Here is a 25,203-nt window from a genome sequence, read left to right on the forward strand (position 1 = left end):
CACATGGATCCGGCCTGCCCTGGGAAGCGGGGGTGTTTTTAAGGAGCTCGTTTCTCCCCCTTTCCCAGCCAAGGCTGTGCTTCTGCCGACAGTACCTCGGCTCTGGCAGTTCACAGTGGGGTCTGGACAGGAGTTGGGGTCTCTAAGCCTGGATCATAGTCCACAGGGTTCAGAGCCCCAAGACCCAACCCAGGTCTTTTGTCAAGAGTTTGCCTTGGCAGCAAGTCGGAGCGGTTCTCATTTTAGAGTTGTCACACAGTCGTGCTAAGCAAAATTAGTTCCACATCACTTGGTTAAGGAGGATCATTTTCCCCTTCATGTTCGGAACTGCAAAGACAATAATCACCCTTGTGATTCCGTTTAGCTTGTCTGCAGGGAATCTTAAGTCTCAGAAGAAGTTGATCCCCTCCCCCCACCCCAGTGGGACAAAGCCTAGTAGCTGAATGGAAGGGAACTCATCTGTTCCAGTTTAGACTCTTTAGTAAACTGGGTCTGGTCAGCCTTTGCCTGGCTAATTTCGAGCTAAGTTGTGATCCAAGAAAAGTTTAAAGTCAGGGTTTCTCCCTCCAAGTAAAGCCAGGCTGTCTTCAGTGTTTCCTTTCTAGACTGTCCCCGGGTTTCTTGACTGTGGGTGTCTCCTCTGCTTCTCTCATTAAATCCAAACTCATCTGTCCTGTATTACCTCCTGAGACACTGGGCCTTTTGGAGTTTCCCAGGCAATAAAATGATCTGATAAGTCATTATTCCTCAAATCTCTAGGGAACCTGGTCGAAGAACTAACATCCTCACATGCCACGGGCCAGCTAAGCCCGACTGCCACAACTGGAGAAGCCTGTGTGCACCGCAATGAAGACACCCCCCACATTTTTTAATTTTTTAAATTAAACAAAACAAAATTCACGCCCTGCTTTGCTCAGGTCTGCTCGTTGTACATCTGTTTGCACTTCCTCCCTTTTCCAGCTCGCTCGGCGTTGTGCTTTAGCCCAGTTCAGCGCTTCACCTCAACCACTCACCACTTTTCAAACAAGCCATGTGTTTCCATAGCTTTGCTTACTCTCCGTTTCAAATGCCCAGCCCGGTTTGCTTAATTAGCAGTCTCCTGAAATCTCAAACATCTCTTAGTGGTGGCCTTTCTGAAAGTCCCTGAGCCCTCCCAGAGAGTGTGGGCACCTTCCCCTTGACTCCCGTGTGCTGTGTCAAGGCGCTGAACACAGTGATGCGTCCGTCCTCCGTTACAGTTGGCACCACATGGCAGAATTACTAGTGGAACTTGATAAAGATGCACACGCTCAGGTGTTACCCCCGAAGATGTATTCAGTAGGTCTGGTCTGACCCGTTGCTAGATTACGGACCAATACCTTGATCAAGTTCCCCTGAGGAGAAGATGCTTCTTATTCACCTGCCTGTTTTTTTCTAGTACCTGGAATCTGCTCCTTGTGAAGTAGGAGAACGGTAAACATCAGAAGAATATGCTGAGATTAGAGAGGAAGTTAGATTGCAAAGGGAAGCAAGGCATGCGTGCTAAGTTGATTCAGTTGTGTCCGACTCTTTGTGACCTTATGGATTGTAGCCCACCAGGCTCCTCTGCCCATAGAATTCTCCAGGCAAGAGTACTGGAGTGGGTAGCTATTCCCTTCTCCAGAAGACCTTCCCAAGCCAGGGATCGAATCCGGGTCTCTTGCACTGCAGGCAGATTCTTTACCGTCTGAGCCAGCAGGGAAGCCTGATGAGTAGGACGAACTTTGAATCTGCAGCCTGGCGGTGGGGGTGGGTGATTGCTTTTAGGAGAAGGGTGACATCACAGTGGTGTTTCAAGATTAATCCAGCAGGATGGTCAAGAGTGGAAAAGGTGAAGAGCAGAGTCAAATGTGGTAAAATGTGGTCCTGTACTCTGGAGGGGGCCCAGAAAGGAGGTGGAACCAGCTGACATTGTGCAGGAAGAATCAACAGGGCCGGGCAGCTGGCTGGCTGTGAGTGGCAGGAGGAGCCAGTGATGTCCCCAAGGCTGTTTGTGTGACGAGGCTGAAAGCTGCTGTGCCTGAGATGGGTCTTTGACAAGATGACTCAGCTCTAGGGTTTGGTGAGTGATGGAAAGACCCAGATCCTTGGATTGCTCTGCAGACCTGACTGTGGGCAGTTGGAACTCTGATGGACGGGGGTGATGGTGGAAGGAGGGCCGGCTGCCTTCCATCCAGGCCATTCTAGGTCTTTCTGGAACGTACAGGGGAGGGTGGGGGTGGGCAGCCACCCTCCTCTCTGGCTCCCATGCACTTGCTGGACGTGCACTGGCCTCACCAGCCACAGCCCCGTCAGCTCCACCAGCACTGCCAGCTCCAAGGGCCACGACTGGCCGCACTCGGCACACGGAGATTTACCAAGACTGTGGCTCACTTGCAGCCGTGTCCCGATAAACTGGACCTCAGCAGAAAAGGATATTCCTGGTAAATGCTGAGAAACATTTACTCAGCATCACTTGGCTCCCATCGAATGAGCAGAGAACGTACACGCCTGGCCGTGGTTCCCTCCATGGCGTTAACCTGAGACGCCTCCTGCTCTGCTTCCCGGGCAGAAGGCGGTGTTCATCTCTGGGGCCCTCTTAGCAACCCCGGTCTCCCTTTGTATAATGCGTACATTTGCAGCCATAAAACGTGAGCCCTTGATTGGGCCAGGAGATGAGACCTTGTGAGGTGGTCGTGAACTCACAGACCCTCAGCTTCTGGCCACTGGCAGATGGGTCTGCTCCTGCTTCTTTCTCTCTGGCTGTCCCCTTGACGGGGCAGACCCGGCCTCCTCCCGCTCAGAAATCCGCCCCCCTCCGTGGCTCTCCTGGGGAATTCTATATTTTTGGCTCCTGGAGAATGAGGACCAGGAGCAGCCCCTGGTTCTTGCTTCCTTAAGAGATGAAAGAAGCTTGACTCTGTGAGCCTGTGAAGGGTATTGAGCCAAGGTCTCCACTTTCTCCCCCACAACCTCTGGCTTCTGAAGAATTCTGATTAGTTTCCTCATCTTCTTTCAAGGGAATGTCTGTAGAAGTCTAAGCACTGCCGTTTTAGTGTCAGAAGAACTTTTAAACTGCAGGTGTGCACGCCTGCTCAGTCATGTCCGACTTTTTGCAACCCCACGGACTGTAGCCCACCTGCGGCTCATGGGATTCTCCAGGCAAGAATGCCGGAGTGGGTTGTCATTTCCTCCTCCATGGGATCTTCCCAACCCAGGGATTGAACCCACGCCTCCTACACCAATCGGCAGGCCGATTGTTTACCGCTGAACCATCAGAGAAGCACAGGAGAAAGGCCTGCTCTCGGATGGTGGGGTCAGTTACTACCCCTGCCCCACGTGCTGCACTCTGCACAAACCCCGAGCCAAGTCTGCCGAGGACTTGGCAGGACAAGCCAGGTCCTGTCCCACCCAGCACACAGCCCCCGGGGTCCCTCACTGGAGGTGAATCAGTACCTCATTTCCTGCCTTTCCTCTTGATGTTGAAGGGACACCTCACTGCCCGCCCCCCCTTTCTGTGAGCCTTGATGACTTAGTTCAGGATGAGGCAGTGCTGAGTCAGGAGGTAGGAATCTGCAGGGCAGAAGGAATCTAAGAATTCCTGTCCCACTTCCCCCGTGACCCCAGGATGCAGCTGTGATGCCTCTGTCTGCCTTCACCTGGCTCTGTCACCGGCCACGCCATTCACACACTGAGTGTGTCCACTGTGTGTGTGCGCGTGCTCAACTCACAGCAGGCACTTAATTCATTGGAGTGATACTCTTGGGAGTTTCACCACTGATACCTGAACTTCTGAGTCGCATTTTATTCGCTATGTGGACAGTGCAGGCTTTCTTATTATTTATTTAGGCTTTTTCTTCTTTTTAAAGACTTATTTGTTTAGGCTTTCTTATTGTTAAGTTGCAAAACTTTTAACATTTTCTCAAGTCTTCTTTTTTTTTTAAACCATTTGGCACAATAGCAACTTACAAAAAGGTATATACACTGAGAATTTTCTGTTCCCTAGCCTCGCTCCTAAATTGCCATTTGACTAGTGCCAATTGACCTGGGAAATAAAGAAAAATGGGGGTGAAGAATAATTTCTTTTTTTAATCTGTTCTAATGTCTCAGGATTTCTATGAGATTGCGCAGTAATTCTGGACGTCTTAAATGACAAGGTCCACCTAACAGTGTTCAATACTGATTATGTTTTCTCTGAGAATAATACACGCATTGGGACTGCCCTGGTGGTCCAGTGGCTGAGACCATGCTGCCAACGCTGGGGGCCCGGGTTCAATCGCTGGTCAGGGAACTGGATCCCACATGACGCAACTAAGAGTTCCCATGCCACAGCTAAAGATGCCACAGTGAAGACAGACGATCCCAAGGGCTGCAGCCAAAGAAAGAGTCGAAGTGATGTACACACTAGTGCCTATACCTAACCCGGATAGTGCCTAGGGCTGTTTTAGCTCACGGCCCGCAGGAATCTTCAGGGGCTTGTGAGGCCTCCCAGCGGCGCCTTCAGTCTGGGGAGGGGAGAACACTCATGTCTCCACTTGCTGCAACGTCAGGTCACACATAGCTCAGGCGGCGTCTTCCCGTATTCCCCGCTAGGCTTGCTTGGTCTTCTAGACAGTTTTGTTTACCTCGATTGTCTGTTGTTCAGGGGCTGAACTGAATTTCCTGCTGGAACAGCCAGAGGACTGTGCGAGACTAAGGGGCTTGGGTTGCGGGATGGGGACAATTTCAGTGTCTTTGCCCCTGAAAGTGAAAACATGAGGTTTCCGAAGGTATTAACTAACGGATGGGGCCTTAGCATCTTATGTAGAAATTGCAGTAGAATCATGGCCTCCAAGGAGTCTAGGATCTCCCAAGTGTCAGTCTTGTGTTAGCAATTCATTAGGTCTTGTCACTCCCCCTAAACTCTGAACTGTAATGAGGCTGGAAAGGAACCATAATGTTGTGGTGTCTGAGGCAGAAAAGGTCAGAATTTATGAGCAGCACGGGGAAGCCAGAACCTGAACATGACGGAGTGTGCGGAGCATGGACACACAGACCCAGAGAGCAGAGGACGGTGTCAGAATATGATTTCATCAAATTTTCAGCACTGAAACAGCTTTTAGTACACCCATCTTTCCTTAAAAATAATTCTTACTATGAGAATCCCCTGACACTCCAGTGGTTAGAACTTGGTGCTTTCACTGCCATGGGCCCAGGTTCACTAAGATCCCACATGCTGTGCAGCCAAAAAAAAAAAAAAAAAAAATCTTATTACTATTCAGCCATAAAGAATAAAATAATGCCATTTTCAGGAACATGGATGGACCTCAAGATTTCATACTAAGTAAAGTAAGTCAGACAGGGAAAGACAAATATCATATAATATCACCTATATGTGGAATCTATATATGAACTTATCTACAAAATAGAAACAGACTCACTGACATAGAGCACAGACTTGCGGTTGCCAAGGGGGCGGGGGGCAGGGGAGGGGAGGACCGAGAGTTTGGAATTAGCAAATGCCAACTACTATCTAAGATGGCTAACAACAGGATCATGCTGTTTACCATAGAGCACTATATTCAATATCCTGTGATAAACTGTAATGGAAAAGAGTGTAAACAAGCATGTGTGTGTGTGTGTGTGTGTGTGTGTGTGCATATATATATGTATATATATGACTGAATCACTTTGCTATACAGCAGAAATTGCAACATTGTAAGTCAACTATACTTCATAAAAATTATCCTTACATCTTCACAATGAAGAAGGAGATAAAGGAGAACTGGAAATGCGCATCACCAAACAAGTTGACCCTGGGGGGTCGTACTTGTCTTAACAGTGGAAGCTGTTAGGCCAGCTGACTTTTCTCAACGCCCCTGTGTCTTGCAGGGGGCGAGGCCTTCCCCATCTGCGCTGACTAACCCTTGTCGCCTTGTGCTTACTCCTCCAGGGGTGACCACCACCTGGGCATGGGACACTGGCCCCTTCCCCACTTCCTCTGAGTGAGCCAGCGGCTGGGGCTACTGGGGGGATGCCTGTCCATCACCGGAAGTCAGACTCTTGGGAGATGGACCCTGATTCACTGCCCGGCTGCAGGCTCGGCGACCTGAGCAGAGGGAGCAGCTTGGAGAGCCGGACCAGCAGCTCCCGTTCCAGAAGCCTCACTCTGGTGAGTGCCTGCTTCCCTGGTGCTGTGTGTGCTTGGATGTTGGCTGACCTCACCCCCCTCTCAGGAGTATGTTACAGCATCCTTTTGGGGTAACTGGCCTGATGTTTTGGAATATTTTCTCTCTGAAGTGGCATTTTTATGTTAGTCATCTTAACGTTTTGCACACATGCAGAGCAGAGAATTGGCTGCTGCAACCCAGAGCACACCGTACCTGAAGGCGGCCCCCAGTCCAGCCCAGATACCTGCCTTTACGGTCCAGTGACTGGAAGATGGGAAACACCTCACAAGATAAATCAAATTCACTTTAAAACAGATGTTTAACTCCTTTATAAGTATAAATGCTTCCATATCCCTTTCTCTCAGCGTCCAGACCTTTACATGAGTGTCAACAAGCTTTGGCCACTTGAGTGAAGAAAAGTCTTTAAAGTTAAGAAATGACCTTTTGGCTCTCCCCACCCCTCAGGGTTAGGGATGGAGACCTTCATATTCATAGAGGGAAGGACAGGAGAAAGTTCATCTTGAATCTTAATAATAATGGTCCATTGTTCACCTCAGCCTGTCTTCTAATGGGAGCATGAATTTCCTTTAGATACATGGAGCCCTGACATTAACTTCAGCTGTGCTGAACATACCCACTGCAGTACCCTTGCCTGGAGAATTCCATGGACAAAGGAGCCTGGTGGGCTACAGTCCCTGGGGTCGCAGAGTCTAACACAACTGAGAGACTAATACTTTCACTTTCATGCTAAACATAGGGACTCACCTGGTGGCTCAGATGGTAAAGAATCTGCCTGCAATGCAGGAGACCTAGGTTTGATCCCAGGTTGGGAAGATACCCCTGGAGAAGAGAATGGCTACCCATTCAAGTATTCTTGGATAACCCCTGGAGAATCCTATGGACTAAGGAGCTGGTGGGCTACAGTTCATGGGTTCACAAAGAGTCAGACATGACTAAGCGACTGTCACTTTCACTTTTCATGCTGAGCATAAGAAAGAAATAGAGGGCAGTTAGTAGTAAGAATAGAATCTTACAGACTCCTACTTGCATATTTTCTTTTTTCAACCACCCTGGTAAGTATGTAATAAATTTTATTTGATTGATTCACCAAAGGAAAAATATGTTACAAATTACTCTCTGAATATCTGAGAACCTATAAATCCTTAAGTATGGAGAATTTGGGACTAATTTTTTAATTTAAAAAATGTATATGTTAAAAGACATGTTGAGACTTCCTTGGTGGCTCAGTGGTAGAGAATCCCCCTGCCAGTGAGGGGGACACAGGTTCAATCCCTGGTCCGGGAAGATCCCACATGCCACGAGGCAACTAAGCAACTAGTGAAGCCCACATGCCCTAGACCTGTGCTTCGGAACAAGAGAAGCCACCTCAATGAGAAGGCCAGGCACCAAAAGGAAGAGTAGCCTCTGCTCACCACAACCAGAGAAAGGCTACACAGCCACGAAGACCCAGCACAGCCCCAAACAGACAACTTGTTTTTCTAAAGACACGTTGAAATACTAGGTAGAGAAGACATACAGATTAATACTCCAGTCATTGGTGGAATCTGTTCTCCAAAGCACAGCTGGAAACAGCCCTGCTCTGATGTGAATGTGGTGCGGCTAACTGAGGAACACAGTCTGAAGGGCTGCCCTGTGAGCCTGGCGGGGAATAAAGTTGCGAATGGTCGTCAGATGACCTCCGTCTCTGAGGAAATAGGTGCGGTGGATATTATGTCAGTGTTTGAATTATTTTTGTGTCTTTCACATTCATTGTCTGGTTGAGCTTGAGACAGATCTCTTAGCATCCTCTTAGGGTTCCGTGACCCCTTTTCCTAGAAAGTAAAAATAATCCCTTCTGCTTCCTCCTGGGAGAGACCATGGCCCCAGGTGTGTCAAGCGCTCTGAATCTGGGGCCGGCAAGTCGCTGCTTTCCCATCTCTGGTACAGTCCTGCGGGGCCCCTTCTTCACATGAGGCGTAACACCCCCTCCCGCCACAGCCTCTGCGGTGGCTCGCACTCATACACGCACAGATAGGACTTGAGGGAGCTCTGCAAACCTGCCCATGGAGGACGCTTTCTGTCTCTTCTGTGCGTGTGATTTTTTGCATGCATGTGTGCTAAGTGGCTCCAGTCGTGTCCGATCCTTTGTGACCCCATGAACTGCAGCCCACCAGGCTCCTCTGTCCATGGGTTTCTCCAGGCAGGAGCACTCGAGTGGGCTGCCATGCCCTTCTCCAGAGGATCTTTCTGACCCAGGGATCGAACACGTCTCCGGCACTGGCAGGCGGGTTCTTTACCACTGGCGCCACCTGGGGAGCCCGTGTGTGATTTCTCCCTTTGCTCAGACACTGAAACACGTTCTCAGAGGTGAGGATGCCGGTGGAGCCTGCACTCTGGCAGCTGTGGTCCATCCTGACAGAATAGGCTGCGGGTTTGCTCCCCGGGGCAGCAGATTCTGAGATGGAGGTCACAATGCAGGAAGCTTCTTAGGCCCATTCCTGGGCTCAGCATCTGGAAGGAAGAGGAAGCAGGACTTGAGCAGAGAGAGAAGCTGTGATGCAGGCCCAGAGAAGGCCTCAGCTGATCCTCAGGAAGCCCTGGTGCTGGGAGGCCCTCCAGCTGTCTCGCAGTGGGCCGAGCGTGGAGCCTGGACGCCCACTACTCAGCCATCAGCCCTGGGTTGGGACACCCCTGGAGGGAGGCCGACCTTGACAGGACAGTTCCCAAGGGGACTGCCAGCTGAGGGCCGCCTACCAGCAGCATGCCCAACAGGTGGGGGACAAGTCCTTCATCCCCAGGGCGCATCACACTCTTGGCCACAAAGGTGTAGGGGAAAAGGAACAGAGCCTTTCAGAGGGACCAACGTCACCAGAGCAGCTATAAGGTGTTTGAATCAGAAGAAGCAAAACTGTGAAATGAACTTGGGGAGTTTGTAAGAGACCACCATGTAAATAAAGCTCTTTATGCAGTGTCCTTCTAGGCAGGTGGGGCTTTCATACCCTCTTCTGTCAGATTTGGAGAACATGTGTGATGCTGACTCTTTGTCAGGACGTCAGACCCAGGAAGTCATCTTCAGAAACCAAAGCTCTTCTTTGAAAGGAGGTCTGTTAAGTTTCAGCTCCACAGTCACAGGGAGAAATGGTTTATTGTGAAACTTTTATCATGGATATATTTATGGTAAAATATTAGAAATACCTTTCGGTTCAAAGATGAGAAGACTGTTAATCTTTTACATTTGTAAACCCCAGGGGGGTCAAGGTGAGCAGGGTGAGCACAGCCTTACAGCTCTGAGCTGCCTGTGCTGGAAGGCATTTGTGGGCCTCAGTGCTGGGGGACGTAGTTTCCACAGTGGAGCCAAGCATAGATCAGAAAGCCATTCCCCAAGGTGTTTATAATTCCTCTTAAGCCCTCCCAGAAATCTGTATGCATTTTTCCAGTTGCTTTCTTCTTTACTGATGCTATTCAGTAGCCTGAAAAGCAGCTCAGAATAGTAATAAACACAGGATATTGGAGACATGCCTGGGTTCAAGTTAAATTTGCCTCCCTTTGTAAGCTGGAACAGCTACTTAATCACTTTCTCCATCAGTTCAAAAAGGGGTGGGGGGCTGAGAGGGATAGTGGTTTCTTTCTCCAGGGTTACTGTAGAGATGAAACGCCCAGTGTCTAACCGGTGCTTGGCACCAAGTGCCCTGTTAGCCCAGGTGGAGAACAGCACCACTTCTTTTCGCCTCTTCATCTTGTTTGGGCCCGTGCTCTCTCTTCTATCCATCTCTTAGCAGTAGCCTTCTGAACGTCTTTCTTTGACCAGTGAAGAAGAGATGGTACAAGGAAAACCCATTTTGTAATTCCACCCATCTTATTGTGGGGCATCACCTTGACTTTATTATTTTTTTTTAATTTTTTTTAAATTTTAAAATCTTTAATTCTTACATGCGTTCCCAAACATGAACCCCCCTCCCACCTCCCTCCCCATAACATCTCTCTGGGTCATCCCCATGCACCAGCTCCAAGCATGCTGTATCCTGCATCAGACATAGACTGGCGATTCAATTCTTACATGATAGTATACATGTTAGAATGTCATTCTCCCAAATCATCCCACCCTCTCCCTCCCTCTGAGTCCAAAAGTCCATTATACACATCTGTGTCTCTTTCCCTGTCTTGCATACAGGGTCGTCATTGCCATCTTCCTAAATTCCATATATATGTGTTAGTATACTGTATTGGTGTTTTTCTTTCTGGCTTACTTCACTCTGTATAATCGGCTCCAGTTTCATCCATCTCATCAGAACTGATTCAAATGAATTCTTTTTAACGGCTGAGTAATACTCCATTGTGTATATGTACCACAGCTTTCTTATCCATTCATCTGCTGATGGACATCTAGGTTGTTTCCATGTCCTAGCTATTATAAACAGTGCTGCGATGAACATTGGGGTACATGTGTCTCTTTCAATTCTGGTTTCCTCGGTGTGTATGCCCAGCAGTGGGATTGCTGGGTCATAAGGTAGTTCTATTTGCAATTTTTTAAGGAATCTCCACACTGTTCTCCATAGTGGCTGTACTAGTTTGCATTCCCACCAACAGTGTAGGAGGGTTCCCTTTTTTCCACACCCTCTCCAGCATTTATTGCTTGCAGATTTTTGGATCGCAGCCATTCTGACTGGTGTGAAGTGGTACCTCATTGTGGTTTTGATTTGCATTTCTCTAATAATGAGTGATGTTGAGCATCTTTTCATGTGTTTGTTAGCCATCCGTATGTCTTCTTTGGAGAAATGTCTATTTAGTTCTTTGGCCCATTTTTTGATTGGGTCGTTTATTTTTCTGGAATTGAGCTGCAGAAGTTGTTTGTTCACCTTGACTTTAAATTAAAGAATGCCTGCCCTCTACTCTTTTCTATCCGGTAAAATCTTACAGCAGCACTGTGACATATTTGATTCATCTGTATGTTCTTCCTTTTATGTAATAGAGAACAGTTGTGGAAACGGCATTACGGGATCCATACTTTTATGAAGCACGTCATTCAGTTATATTCTTATATTCTGTTTGCTTGATTCGGTCCATACCCCACTCACCTACCTGCTTCTCACTGTCTGATGGAGGATGTGTTCCCATCCCATTCCAGTACTTTCTACCTAGACCAGTGGGCTCTTTTTAAGCTTCAAGCATTTCCCTTCATGGAAAAATCATCGGGCCGACTTTAGTTGTCATCTCTTTTCCTTTCACAGGTGCGTATCTTGCTTAGATAGAACGGATACACGGAGAAAATCTGGCATTTGATTTTAAATGGCAACTAGAGTTTTCTAAATGCCTGTGGAACATTTGACTTTTACAAAACACCATATTAGCAGCCAGGTTCCCTTGAATGGTGAACTGTCTACACCACTACAGTTTTTAAAAAATTTGTTATCCTTATACTCTGCTTTCTAAGAGTCCAAATTTGTGGAGGATATATCTAAATACGTAGTCTTTTTATGATTTGTCTCTTTAGAATGAGAATCAACCGTAGTAGTTTCTACACTCCCTGTTCCTGATTCTCTGACCTCATAAAAGATTCATCAGCAATAGTGTTTTTAGGCCTCCAGATTGTATGGGATTAAATGCACCCCTTGTAAGACTCTTTAAGTAAAACATAGTCAAGTTCTGCTACTTCCCTGAAGCTCAGACTCTGCATTCCCAATGCAGGGGGCCCAGGTTCAATCCCTGGTCAGGGAACTAGATCCTATGTGCCACACCTAAGACCCAGGGAGGCTAAATTAATTTTAGAAGACAGTCTGATTCCACTTTATAGAAGTGGGTATTTCTTTTAAGCAAAGGTTATTTTAAGAAGAAGATAAACATTAGTGCCTAATGTTAAACGAGAGTATCGTAAAGCTTTTAAACTCCCATTGCCTGGAAGAGAACAGATCTTTGTTCTTTAGAAACCTTTCTCCTGAGCCAGTACAAGTTAAAAATTGAAAGAGCTGCTTAGGTAGGATTGTTGTGGCTATCCACATGGCTGCCGTTATGACCTAGGCTATTCTGGGAAGGTGAAGTAAATGAACTCTTTATCACTCAAGAGGTTGGTTGTGTTGAACTTCCCTGGTGGTCCAGTGGTAAAGAGTCTGCCCGCCAGTGCAGGGGACACGGGTTTGATTCCCTGCCGAAGAATTAATGCTTTTGAACTGTGGTGTTGGAGAAGACTCTTGAGAGTCCCTTGGACTGCAAGGAGATCCAACCAGTCCATTCTGAAGGAGATCAGCCCTGGGATTTCTTTGGAAGGACTGATACTAAAGCTGAAACTCCAGTACTTTGGCCACCTCATGCGAAGAGTTGACTCATTGGAAAAGACTCTGATGCTGGGAGAGGTTGGGGGCAGGAGGAGAAGGGGACGACAGAGGATGAGATGGCTGGATGGCATCACTGACTCGATGGACGTGAGTCTGAGTGAACTCCAGAAGTTGGTGATGGGCAGGGAGGCCTGGCGTGCTGCGATTCATGGGGTCGCAAAGAGTCGGACACGACTGAGCGACTGGACTGAACTGAACTGAACTGAAGAAGATTCCACATGCCACAGAGCAACTTAGCCCGTAGGCCACAGCTGCTGAGTCTGTGCTCTGGAGCCCGTGGGCCACAGCGGCTGAGTCTGTGCTCTGGAGCCCGGGAGCCCCAACTACTGAAGCCCCGGTGCTCCAGAGCCTGTGCTCTGCAGCAAGAGAAGCCACCGCAGTGAGAAGGCCAAGCATCACAACTGCAGAGCAGCCCCCACTCGCCACAACTAGGGAAAGCCTGTGTGCCCCAATGAAGCCCCAGCCCAGCCAAAAAGAAGTCAGCCCTTCAAGCGGCTAGTTGTGGTTGTGTACACGTACTGTTTTTTTCGTAAGGAATTCTTCCTCTGAACATTTTCTAGCAGAATGTACAGCTAGAACTAGAACGAGTGGACCAAATCTTTGTACACTTGACTAAGAGGGTCTCTTTTTCCTCTGAAATGTAAGGACAGCTTCAGTACAATACAAAGTTGTTGTGGTGGTTCTGGAACTTAACAGCCTCGAGAGGTGACGGGATTCAAAACAAAAGGTTCAGGAAGGATTTGGAGACATTCATAAATGACAGCTCTTCAGGGTGACAAAGGAAGCTTTGGGTGTAGGTGACCTATATTCTTAACCTCTTAAGGAGAGTATCTCAGACATTCACGCATCTCATCAAACCTCTGGGGTTCACTGCCAGGGACCAGTGCTGCCCCATGCCAGGATCCCTAGGTTCTTCGACTGTCTGAAGAACACAGTCTGAAGTCTGTTCTGCCCTGCGGGCACCCTGGAGCGTCCTCCAGGAAAGAATATGATTTGGCTAGCTGGAAAGAGCAGGACCCTCTGAATACTGTAGGAATTAAGGAATTTCATAGTTTGTGTGCCACTTTGAGAGTGGATTGGAAACATCCCAAGTCCCAAAGCATACTTCCTATTTATTTTTACCTCTAGCTTGGGCAAAAATGATGACCTAAAATCATTGCTACATTTTTGAAGTTTTGATATCCAGTAAGCTGCTGGATGGGGAAACAGTGGAAACAGTGTCAGACCTTATTTTTTTGGGCTCCAAAATCACTGCAGATGGTGACTGTAGCCATGAAATTAAAAGACGCTTACTCCTTGGAAGAAAAGTTATGACTAACCTAGATAGCATATTCAAAAGCAGAGACATTACTTTGCCAACAAAGGTCCATCTAGTCAAGGTTATGGTTTTTCCAGTGGTCATGTATGGATGTGAGAGTTGGACTGTGAAGAAGGCTGGGCACCGAAGAATTGATGCTTTTGAACTGTGGCGTTGGAGAAGACTCTTGAGAGTCCCTTGGACTGCAAGGAGATCCAGCCAGTCCATTTTGAAGGAGATCATCCCTGGGATTTCTTTGGAAGGAATGATGCTAAAGCTGAAACTCCAGTACTTTGGCCACCTCATGTGAAGAGTTGACTCATTGGAAAAGACCCTGATGCTGGGAGGGGTTGGGGGCAGGAGAAGGGGATGATAGAGGATGAGATGGCTGGATGGCATCACTGACTCGATGGCCGTGAGTCTGAGTGAACTCCGGGAGTTGGTGATGGACAGGGAGGCCTGGCGTGCTGCCATTCATGGGGTCGCAAAGAGTCAGACACGACTGAGCAACTGAACTGAACTGAACTGAACTGAACTGAACTGAAGCTGCTTCCCTGGTGGTTCAGATGGCAAAGTGTCTGCCTGCAATGTGGGAGACCCGGGTTCGATCCCTGGGTCAGGAAGATCCCCTGGAGAAGGAAATGGCAACCCACTCCAGTACCCTTGCCTGGAAAATCCCAGGGATGGAGGAGCCTGGTAGGCTACAGTCCATGGGGTCACAAAGAGTCAGACACGACTGAGTGATTTCGCTTTCCCTTTCCTTTAAGCTGTCTTGAAACCCTCCCTGGTCCCTCAGCAGACAAATCCTGTGGCCCTCAAGTCACAGAATGGGGCTGTGACCAGATAGCGGTTGTCAGCTCCTGATCACCCCTTCCCTCTCCAAAACCTTTGAGGTCGTTTGGTCTCACCCATCAGTTGTGGAAGGAGAAGGTAAAACAAGTGGAGGTGAGGCTGTCTCCACACCGGCTCCACTGAGGTCTAAACGGGACACTAAGAATCTGACACGCGGGTCGCCAGACAGTTTCAAGGAGAAGACACAGAACAGAGGCATGGAAAGGAGAAGAGACTGGTCAGTAGCAACCCCACTGTCCTTTCAGCTCTGGCTCCTTCCCCAGAATGAACCCAAAACTTCCTGGACAGGACGGCTATTTTAAGACAAAGCTAAATAGCTTTGATGAGAGGTCAATTCAGTAAACATGTAGTAAATGCCTGCTACACACCAGATCAGATAGGTGATGGAATAAAACTCGACTTTAATCTTTTCGGGACCTGACAGTGTGGTGACCCAACAGCAGTGTGGAGCTCTGGGACGTGTGACAAGCTGATGTGGGGTCTCACACATGACGCCATGCACTTAAGGCGTTCCCGTTATCGGTCAGGACCGCTTTATAACATTGCCAGTTCAGAGAAGTTCAAGGCAGCCCTCAAAGCCATGACTCTTTCGATCTGTAATCAAAACTGCACACATATCTCATCCCCCACTGGCTTGTTTGTGTCTCTTTCCGGCCAGAAGTACAGGTTTACGTTAACCATAGTGAAAAATTACAATGGGGACTAGTTAAAAATCACCATAATTAAACTCCTGTGATGAAACCATGGGAAAGGCCACATGTACTTATGGGCTTTCTTATGAGGTTGCCAAAGTAAGCGTGGCATTCACAGAAGAGACTGATTCCTATTCTCTTCTTGCTGCCCCTGTGTTGAGTTTCAGCTCCTTGTTGATGTGTCGGGGGTGGGGGCTCTCATCAACTTGGGTTTTTAAATTAGTAAAGCCTTACTCAGGTGTCAGGGAGATCATTTTGGTGTCTGTAGAAAGAAAATGTGAGCATCAGCTCAGATTCTGCCAAAACAAACACCCAAGGTGGCCTAATCCCGGAGAGTAGGGGTTAAGAGATCTGGGTTCATCTCAAGAAATTTTTTAGCCATCATAATATTTCATAATTGTGGTGCTGGAGAAGACTCTTGAGACCCTTGGACAGCAAGGAGATCAAACCAGTCAATCCTAAAGGAAATAAACTCTGAATATTCATTGGAAGGACTGGTGCTGAAGCCCCAATACTCTGGCCACCTGATGCGAAGAGCCGACTCAATGGAAAAGACCCTGATGCTGGGAAACATTGAGGGCAGGAGGAGAAGGGGGCAACAGAGGATGAGATGGTTGGATGGCATCACCGACTCAATGGACATGAGTTTGAGCAAACCCTGGGAGATAGTGAAGGTCAGGGAAGGCTGGTGTGCTGTGGTCCGTGGGGTCGCAAAGAGTCAGACAGGATTTAGCAACTGAACAAAAACAACGTTCATAATTTCCATCCCCCTTCTTTCTTTTTGGTTTAAGACACAGATGATTTCTGCTGGTTCATTTTTTACCCCCTCCCTCACAGGGAGTTATCACCATCTTAATCTGCCATTAAACCCAATTTCTTTGTTTAAAAGAAAAGCAAAACAAAAGATAAAAAACCCTGGGATTTCCCAGATGGTCTAGTGGTTAAGACTCCACCCTTCTAACACAGAGGGTGCAGGATGGATCCCTGGTTGCGGAACTAAGATCCCACATGCTGTGCAGTGTGGCCAAAAGATAAAAAAATAAAAGAAGTCGAAGGTAGAAAAGAAGCCTCAAAATTGAATTAATTCAGGATTTTTTAAAGTGGGGTTTTGGGAGCTTCCCTGGTGGCTCAGACGGTAAAGAATCTGTCTGAAATGCCAAAGACCCAGGTTTAATCCCTGGGTCCGGAAGATCTCCTGGAGGAGGAAATGGCAACCCACTTCAGTATTCCTGCCTGGAGAATACCCTGGACAGAGGAGCCTGGGGGCTACAGCCCATGGGGTTGCAAAGAGTCGGACACGACTGAGCGACTAACACTGCTGCTGTTTTAGTATGAGTGTTTTAAGCCTTCTTGACATTTTTCTTCAACGATATAAAGGTTTTATTCTCTCTCCCATTTCCCTACAAACACATCTCCTGTCCCACCCCAGAATTCCCATAAGGATGTCTAGGATTGCTGACTGTTATCATGGCTGGTCGGAGTCGCTGGAAGGGTTTGTCGTCCGGCCGGGAGTATGTTCCCCTCGGAGCCCTGCGGGGACCAGAGGGACGCTGCGCTGTCATCTTTGCTGGAGAGGGCAGACCTCGCAGAGACCGGGATCTGTCCTGCTCCTAGGAGACTCGAACTTGTGTGTTACAGTTACAGCAGTAGATTTGGCATTTTGAATTTTCTGGTTTGAATACATTAGAAATTATTTCTTCACCATCACAGCACACAGATTAGGGTAGGAATGTCTGTACTCCCCAGTTCTTGAAGCAAAGCAGTGTTTCCCTGGGAGGCCTGTAGACCCCACCCTCAGGCAGTGTGGTGGGAAGGGTAGCACAGGGGCGAGATGGTTTTCTGGACGGTTCTTTCAGCTTCTCTTTCAGCCTCTGGAGACTTGTAGCCATAAAGAACTTCCCTTTACTCCTCAGCCCAAATATGCACTTTAAAAACTTCACTGATGGGGGTGGCTGGGAGGCTCAAGAGGGAAGGGATATATGGTTGATTCACACTGTTGTACCAAAACTAACGCAACATTGTAAAGCAACTATACTCCAATTTTTAAAAAAGGAAATGAATATTAGGAGGGAAAACATTTTAAAAATAAAAACTCCATTGATAGAAGGGGAGTTTAAACAAAAAACAATTCTGTCAGCCTACCACCTTCCAAATGATAGGGACAAACGTACATTCTCTCCCATTCACCCTTTCCAAGAAAGCTGCTGTGTGTTTTATCCTCATTCCCTCTCCGCTTAGTTTTCCGGGGACTGAGGTAGCATGTCTCCTGTCCAGTAGCACCAGCGATCAAGTAGGGGCCACCCCACCAGGACGCCAGCTCTCTTCCCTCCTCTCGTGGGGCCCCCAGGCCACTGCCTTGCATTTTTTTCCTTAAACATATTATGACAGCTGTATTGACATATAATTCACAGACCCTGTGGCTCACCCATTATAATATGCCGTTCAGTGGTTTTTAGTAGAGTCACAGAGATGTGCAGCCATCATCACAGCCAAATTAGAACATCTTCATCATCCAAAACAAACCCCGAGCCCACTAGCAGTCACTGCCCCGCCCTCCAGCTGCCCCCGGCCCTGGCCAGCCTCCCGTCCACTTCCTGGCTCCATAGACGCGCCTGTGCTTGCTGCCTTGCCTGTCAGGCTTCCCCGAGGCCGAGGTCTTCTTCTTTAACATCCCTGCCTGAGAGAGGCAGCAGCAGCATCTCCCGGGGTCAGAGACACAGACGGGAGCTCTCTCGGCCACCTGCCATCTGCCCCTTTCCTGGCCCTGAACCCCTGGCCCTCAGCACTGGGGCTTCCCTCTGTTTCTGCTTCCTTGACTCTCCTGGGTACACGGAGAGTGCAGGGTCATGTGGAGGGCAGCGGCTTGTTTGGGGAATTAGTCAACAGACTGAGTCCACGGTGTGTTTGGCCCTTGGTCAAGGCTCAAGGCCAGGCTGATCATGAACAAGTCACCCAGCCCGCCCTCCACACTCTAACTCGAGTGAGAGAGGCTGGACAGAGGAGGATGCAAGAATCTGAGACTGCCAGGGCCAGGGGCTCCGACTGCAGACCTGCCCCATTAAAAATGACTTATGTCTCGTGTTTTGCAGTAACACTGAAGCAGAAATGTTAGCTTGAGGAACTCCGGATCAGATGTACAAGAAGAGCAGGCATCCAAGCACAGGTCTTGGATTAGTATGTGATTAGAAAGGGAAATGACTAGAGAGGACAGAGAGCAAGCAGAGAACTAGTTCTGGCCTTGGCCACTCTATGAAATACTTCAGCCACTTAGGAAGTCACAGCAGTACCTCTGCAGCCAGTTTTCACACTTTCAGGGAGGGAGCTGGATGGGTTGCATGCTCTCTGGGTTGGTTCTCTCAGCCCGAGTCCCACAGTTTGTTGCACAACATGAAATGGTTGAATGGGAGTTTCCCTTCCTAAGCTTACTCTCCAACTGAAATCTGATGTTGGGACTCCTTGCTCTGAGGATGGATTAGACGTGCCAGGTTTATATAACCCATTCTTACTTTTTTTGTTTGTTTGTTTTAAATCTTCGGCCGCGCTGCACAGCAAGTGGGATCTAATTTCCTTGGCTAGGGATTGAACCCAGGCCCCATGAACTGGCAGCCTAGAGTCTTAACCACTGGACCACCAGGGAAGCCCCCCATTCTCACATCTGCTCCTCACTTAATGTGTGAAATGGGCATGTCTTAAGCTGATGGTTTCTTCCAGCCCAGCTGCCTATTTAATTCTACTGTCTGTCCAACCAAACAGAAATCATGGTACCTCCCAAAGTAGATTATCTCAAAGTCCAGGGAATAGAAACACAGAGTTGGGATAGTCAAAGTAGGAGGAAGAGGGTAGAGAGCAGTAGTTTATTTCCCAAGACATTTGATTCAATGAAAAGTTGGGCTTAACGTTTATCTTTGTTCTTGGTTGTTAGCATTTTCATGTCACCCTAACAACATCGGTGGTGGTTGTAATTATTAACTAGAGGGACATCTGTCATGCTAAAAGTGAACGTTGCTCTGATTCAGTCGTGTCTGATTCTTTGCAATCCCATGGACTATAGCCCACCAGGCTCCTCTGTCTATGGAATTCTCCAGGCAAGAATACTGGAATGGGTTGCCATTTCCTTCTCCAGGGGATTTTCCCAACCCAGGGACTGAACCTGGGTCTCCTGCATTGCAGGCAGATTCTGTACCAACTGGTAAAGAGCCACCAGGGAAGCCTTCGTCATGCTAAAAACTCTAATCCTTTTAGACTTGCAGCATTTTCTGTTGTTATTGTATTACTGAGCTGAACTGCTTTGCATGTTCAGTCGCTCAGTCATGTCCAACTCTTTGCAACCCCATGGACTGCAGCACATCAGGCTTCCCTGTTCTTCACCATCTCCAGGAGCTTGCTCAAACTCATGTCCGTTGAGTCTGCCATCCAACCATCTCATCCTCTGTCATCTCTTCTCCTCCTGCCTTCAAATCCTTCCCAGCATCAGGGTCTTTTCCAATGAGTCAGCTCATCACATTAGGTGGCCAAAGTATTGGAGCTTCAGTATCAGTCCTTCCAATGAATATTCAGGACTGCTTTCCTTTAGGATTGACTGGTTCGATCTCCTTGCAGTCCAAGGGACTCTCAAGAGTCTTCTCCAACACCACCATTCAAAAGTATCAATTCTTTGGCGCTCAGCTTTCTTTATGGTCCAACTCTCACATCCATCTGTGACTACTGGAAAAACCATAGCCTTGACTAGACGGACCTTTGTTGGCAAAGTAATGTCTCTGCTTTTGAATATGCTATCTAGGTTGGTCATAGCTTTTCTTCCAAGGAGTAAGCGTCTTTTAATTTCATGGCTGCAGTCACCATCTGCAGTGATTTTGGAGTCCACCAAAATAAAGTCTGTCACTGTGTCCATTGTTTCCCCATCTATTTCCCATGAAGTGATGGGACCAGATGCCATGATCTTTGTTTTTTGAATGTTGAGTTTTAAGCCATCTTTTTTCACTCTCCCCTTTCACCTTCATCAAGAGGCTGTTAATTCCTCTTCACTTTCTGCCATAAGGGTGGTGTCATCTGCATATCTGAGGTTATTGATATTCCTCCCAGCAATCTTGACTCCAGTTTGTGCTTCATCCAGCCCAACATTTCTCATGATGTACTCTGCGTATAAGTTAAATAAGCAGGGCAACAATATATAGCCTTGACGTACTCCTTTCCCAGTTTTGAACTAGTCCATTGTTCCATGTTCTAACTGTTGCTTCTTGACATGCATACAGGTTTCTCAGGAGGCAGGTAAGGTGGTCTAGTATTTCCATCTCTTTAAGAATTTTCCACAGTTTGTTGTGATCTACACAGTCAAGGGCTTTAGTGTAGTCAATGAAGCAGAACTTTATCTGGAATTCTCTTGCTTTTTCTATGATCCAGTAGATGTTGGCAATTTGTTGGCTTTGCATAGAAAGAAGAAAAATGGGAAATGTCTTATGGTGCCTCTGGGAGTCATGAGGAGTGGCATGTGCTGAATGATGGATGCACGATAATCCAGCAAGACTGAGGCAGACAGGAAAGAGGAGACAGGAAGCTCTGTGCCATACGTTGTGACCGAGATGATCCCGCCAACATGCACTAAATCTAAAAAAAAATCACAGATTGAGTAGCATTGCTGGATTTGTTATGAAAGCTCTGTGTCTGGTGGCCAAAGCACCAGGACAGACCTACATGGTGAGGAGGCAGCTGACACATGGTTTCAGGGCCTGCCTCCTGGACACGCGACAGCTCTGTGCAGAGTTCATGGATACCTCAGATGTGGGTCTTTCCTGTGAAGTCTAGCAAAGGGGAAATGCATGGGTGATGAACAACTACAGTAAAAAAATAGAATTTTATACAAAGAGTTGATTCTTCCTGTTAAACATCCCTCAGCTCCATCTCCTTCTCTCTCCTCTCATCACCACGGCTCTTCTTTAGGTGACTTTTAACTTTTGTCTAAACTGCTTCCGTGTTCAGTTGTCCGAACTCTTTCCTGTTTTCCACACTATGGCCAACAGGATTTCTCCAAAATACATATCCCTGGATTCTTTTTGTTTAATTTTCACCCAATTCTTCAACATTAGTGACAATCATTTCTTCTCCAGAATTTTTCCATATCAGACTCCTTGTCCCAAAAGTGTGAATTGATGCCCATTCTGTTTCTCCAACACCCCATAGTCACTTTGTCATAGTCTTTTTCCACCCACTAAAGTAAGTGTTTATTTTCTTGTCTGAAGCCCTCATTAAAGGGACTAAACCAGACAGCAAGAACATCATTTACACCCTTGTATTTACATTGCCCAATGCTTACTAGATGCTCAAATATTTGAATGCATGATTCAGTGGATGCTATGGGAGTAGGCTGGAGGTGTGGTGTCATTTAAATTGGATCAGGAAGGACAGGTAGATGTGGCTGTGTAGACATGGGCATTGCTGACAGAGAAACAGGTGTAGGAAATAGCAAGTGATTTGATTTGATTATAGGGCAAGAATTAGCAAACCCCAGCCTGTGGACTAAATCTGGCCCCCCAGCCTGCTTTTGTAAATAAAGTTTTATTGTAACAAAGCTAAGCTCATTCATTTACATATCTCGTGTAGCTTTCACACCACATTGACAGAGAGGAATAGTTGCCACCATTAAGACTGCAAAGCCCAAAATGTTTATTATCTAGCCCTTTACAGAAAAAAGCTTATCAGCCCTGCTATAGAGTAGAAAGGGGAAAGAAGTAGGAGTGACATTTAAAAGCCAGGTAGGGCCGGATCCTGGAGTTCTCAGAATAAAGTGTGAATCCATTAGTCATATATTCTGTAGACACAGAGGACTTCTAAGATGTTACACTGGTTCTTTTAAAATCTGCTCCTCTCTTCTTTGGTTCAGTGCTTAATAAAAAGTATTAAATAAGGAATGCATTGTGCCCATTTTCCCCTATAGTATCCTGCTACTCTCCTAACGTGCTTCAGACCAACGCTCTTATTAGAAGGAAAATAGTTTTTAGGGGCTGCTGCTGCTGCTGCTGAGTCGCTTCAGTCGTGTCCGACTCTGCGCGACCCCATAGACGGCAGCCCACCAGGCTCCCCCGTCCCTGGGATTCTCCAGGCAAGAACACTGGAGTGGGTTGCCATTTCCTTCCCCAAAGCATGAAAGTGAAAAGTGAAAGGGAAGTTGCTCAGTCGTGTCTGATTCCTAGCGACCCCATGGACTGCAGCCTACCAGGCTCCTCCGTCCATGGGATTTTCCAGGCAAGAGTACTGGAGTGGGGTGCCACTGCCTTCTCCATTTTAGGGGCTACACACCTGTTAGGTATGTAAGCTGACAAACTTAGAGAGATCTAGTTAGTATGAAACTATTACAATTTCAACTGGAAAAAAAATTGCTCTTAAAATCAGTCTGTTCCTTCCCCAACCCCACTTAGCCTCAAAAGAAGTGGAGCAAAGGGACTTCCTTGGTGGTCCAGTGGCTAAGACTCCACACTCCCAATGCAGGCTGCCCAGGTTTGACCCCTAGTCGGGAAACTAGATCCCACATGCCGCAACTAAGAGTTTATATGATGCAACTAAAGATCCTGCATGCTGCACTGAAGATCGAAGATCCCGAGCGCCACAATCAAGACCCGGTGCAGCCAAATAAATAAATAAATATTTGTAAAAGAAGTGGAGCAAAAAGATACTCTGTGAACTAAAATCTTAGAGCACACTGTTTTCTAAGTTTAAAGTTGAAAAAGAAAATACATACAAAACTTGATGACAATGAAAATTAACTGTCTTGTTAATATACATGCAAAAATTCTAAACAAAATATTAGCAAATCACACTCAGTGATGTATAAAAAGGACAGAATCACAACCAAGTTGGGCTTACTCCAAGAATGCAAGGTTGGTAATAGTTGAAAATCAATCATTGTACTTCAGTGCATTAACAGAATTAAGGAGAAAACTGTGACACCAGAATTGTCTCTGGACATTGCCAGCGACCCATGCAGGGTAAAATCACTCCTAGTTCAGAACCACTGCAACAAAGGAAGAAAAAGCCTTTGACAGAGTTTAAAACCCATTCATTATTTTAAAGAAAAACACACTTGGCAAACTAGGAATGGAAGAGAGCTTTCTTAATCTGATGAATATCATTTTTTAAAAAAAACCTACAACAAACACTATGCTTAATGGTGAAATATGGAAAACGTTCTCCCTAATATTGGGCAAAAGACAAAAATGCCACTGCTGTTCAGCTAACTGGAGGACCCTGGTGGTAGAATAAGGCAAAATGAAAAAAATGAAAGGCATGAGGAATGGAAAGGAGGAAATAAAAGTCTTTCATTTACAGACACCACTGTATATGCAGAGTACTGAAGAGAACCTACAGATAAACTTAGTGTTGTGCAGCAAGTTTGTTAAATTTACTTATTTCAAGGTCAGTATATCTTGTATTTCTACAGACCAGCAACAATTAGAAGACATTAAAAGGTGATGCCATATCTGAGCAATCCAGTGGTCCAGTGGCTAAGATTCCCGTTCCCAGTGCAGGGGGCCCAGGTTCGATCCCTCATCAGGGAAGTAGGTCCCACATGCTGCAGCAAAGACCCAGTGCAGCCAAATAAATAAATAAAAATATGTTTAAAGTGATGCCATTTCTAACAGCATCACAAAACATCAAATACCTAAGAAGAGAAATAACAAAAACTGTAAAATCTGTTCACTCGAAACTACAAGATATTATTGAGAGAAAAAAAACCAGATCAATGCATATCAAATGTTAGTGCATCAGTATTACCTGGAGGGTCTGTTAAAACCAATTGAAGGCCCATTACAGTGCATCAGAATGAGCTTCTGTGGACGGTGTGAGTTCACGATTCACTGTTTGCAGCACAACTGCCTGAAAAGATCAGTGTTTTCCCACTGCAGGCTCCTTGGTTGTACATCAGGTGACAGTGCGTGGGTCAGGCTGTTCCAGGTTCTCTTTTCTGTTCATTCGTCTTCTTCTCTCTTTGTACACTGATAAAATACCATTTTAATTATAACTTTATAACTGATCTCCCGTGGCTGAAACTTCAAGGGATGGGCCTGGTGTAGCACTGGTTTATTGTTTATCAGGTCGTTCTCACAACCCTTTGATCTGGAAACTTGCATCCTTCTGTTTAAGGGCATTTCCTTGAATTATCTTGCCTGTTTACTTTGATCATTTCCTCCCCTCTGTTTTTCCTGATTCCTGTTTCTGAAATTTTTAGCCAGTTGTTGGCCCTCCCACACATATTCTCTAATTTTCTGCTTTAAAAAATGTGGGTTTTTTTTTAAACTTTTTTGTTGTGCTTTTCCAGTTACTCTAGTTTATTTCTAGGCTTTTTTTTTTTTCCTGTCATTTTAATATCTAAGAGCTCTTTTCTTCTAGATTTTTAAAGTAGCATCAGATTCTAGTTTATGGATTCGGTCTCTCCTCTGATCTCTCTGAGAATGTTCATGATCTTCTTGGAATTTTCAGTATTCCGCATGGTTTATTTCTTGTAAGTTGCCTTTTTTTCCTTCTTGTTTTGATGTGTCTTTCTCCTTAAAGGTTTTTCTAGCCTGCTTGGTGATCATCAGCTATATGCACATGCTTAAGAGTGAGATATTAAACTGATTATAAATATTCTGTGCTGGGGTGGTTGACTGTGACTTCACTGGTAGAGTGATCTTTTGGAGCCTCTTAGCACTTGGATCATTCAGTTCCCCAGAGAAGGTCCTTCTGATCCTTTGTCCAGAGAGGGTCAGTTTGATTCCCTGACTCCCCTTTATCAGTGTGATTCTTCACCGTAAACTCAGCTTGATGCCCCTACCCCTTCTGATCCCTCCTTTACCTTCTTTAAGAATAAACGTCTAGTTTTCTGCCTGGGTGACCTAGTTGCTTCTGAAAGAGCC

The 25,203-nt window shown here is 46.6% G+C and overlaps 1 protein-coding gene across 1 annotated transcript in view; it reads left to right on the forward strand.

Moving 5' to 3' along the window:
- Positions 1-25,203, forward strand: part of PROSER2 (proline and serine rich 2) — a 44,296-nt gene that overhangs the window by 14,640 nt on the left and 4,453 nt on the right. The window contains exon 2 of the mRNA XM_018057006.1: positions 5,930-6,148. Within this exon, the coding sequence (XP_017912495.1) occupies positions 6,011-6,148 (138 nt within the window). The 5' untranslated portion in view covers positions 5,930-6,010. The remainder of the gene's footprint in view (positions 1-5,929; positions 6,149-25,203) is intronic.

The sequence above is a fragment of the Capra hircus genome, chromosome 13, assembly GCF_001704415.2.
Source record: "Capra hircus breed San Clemente chromosome 13, ASM170441v1, whole genome shotgun sequence".
Taxonomy (NCBI): Eukaryota; Metazoa; Chordata; class Mammalia; order Artiodactyla; family Bovidae; genus Capra; species Capra hircus.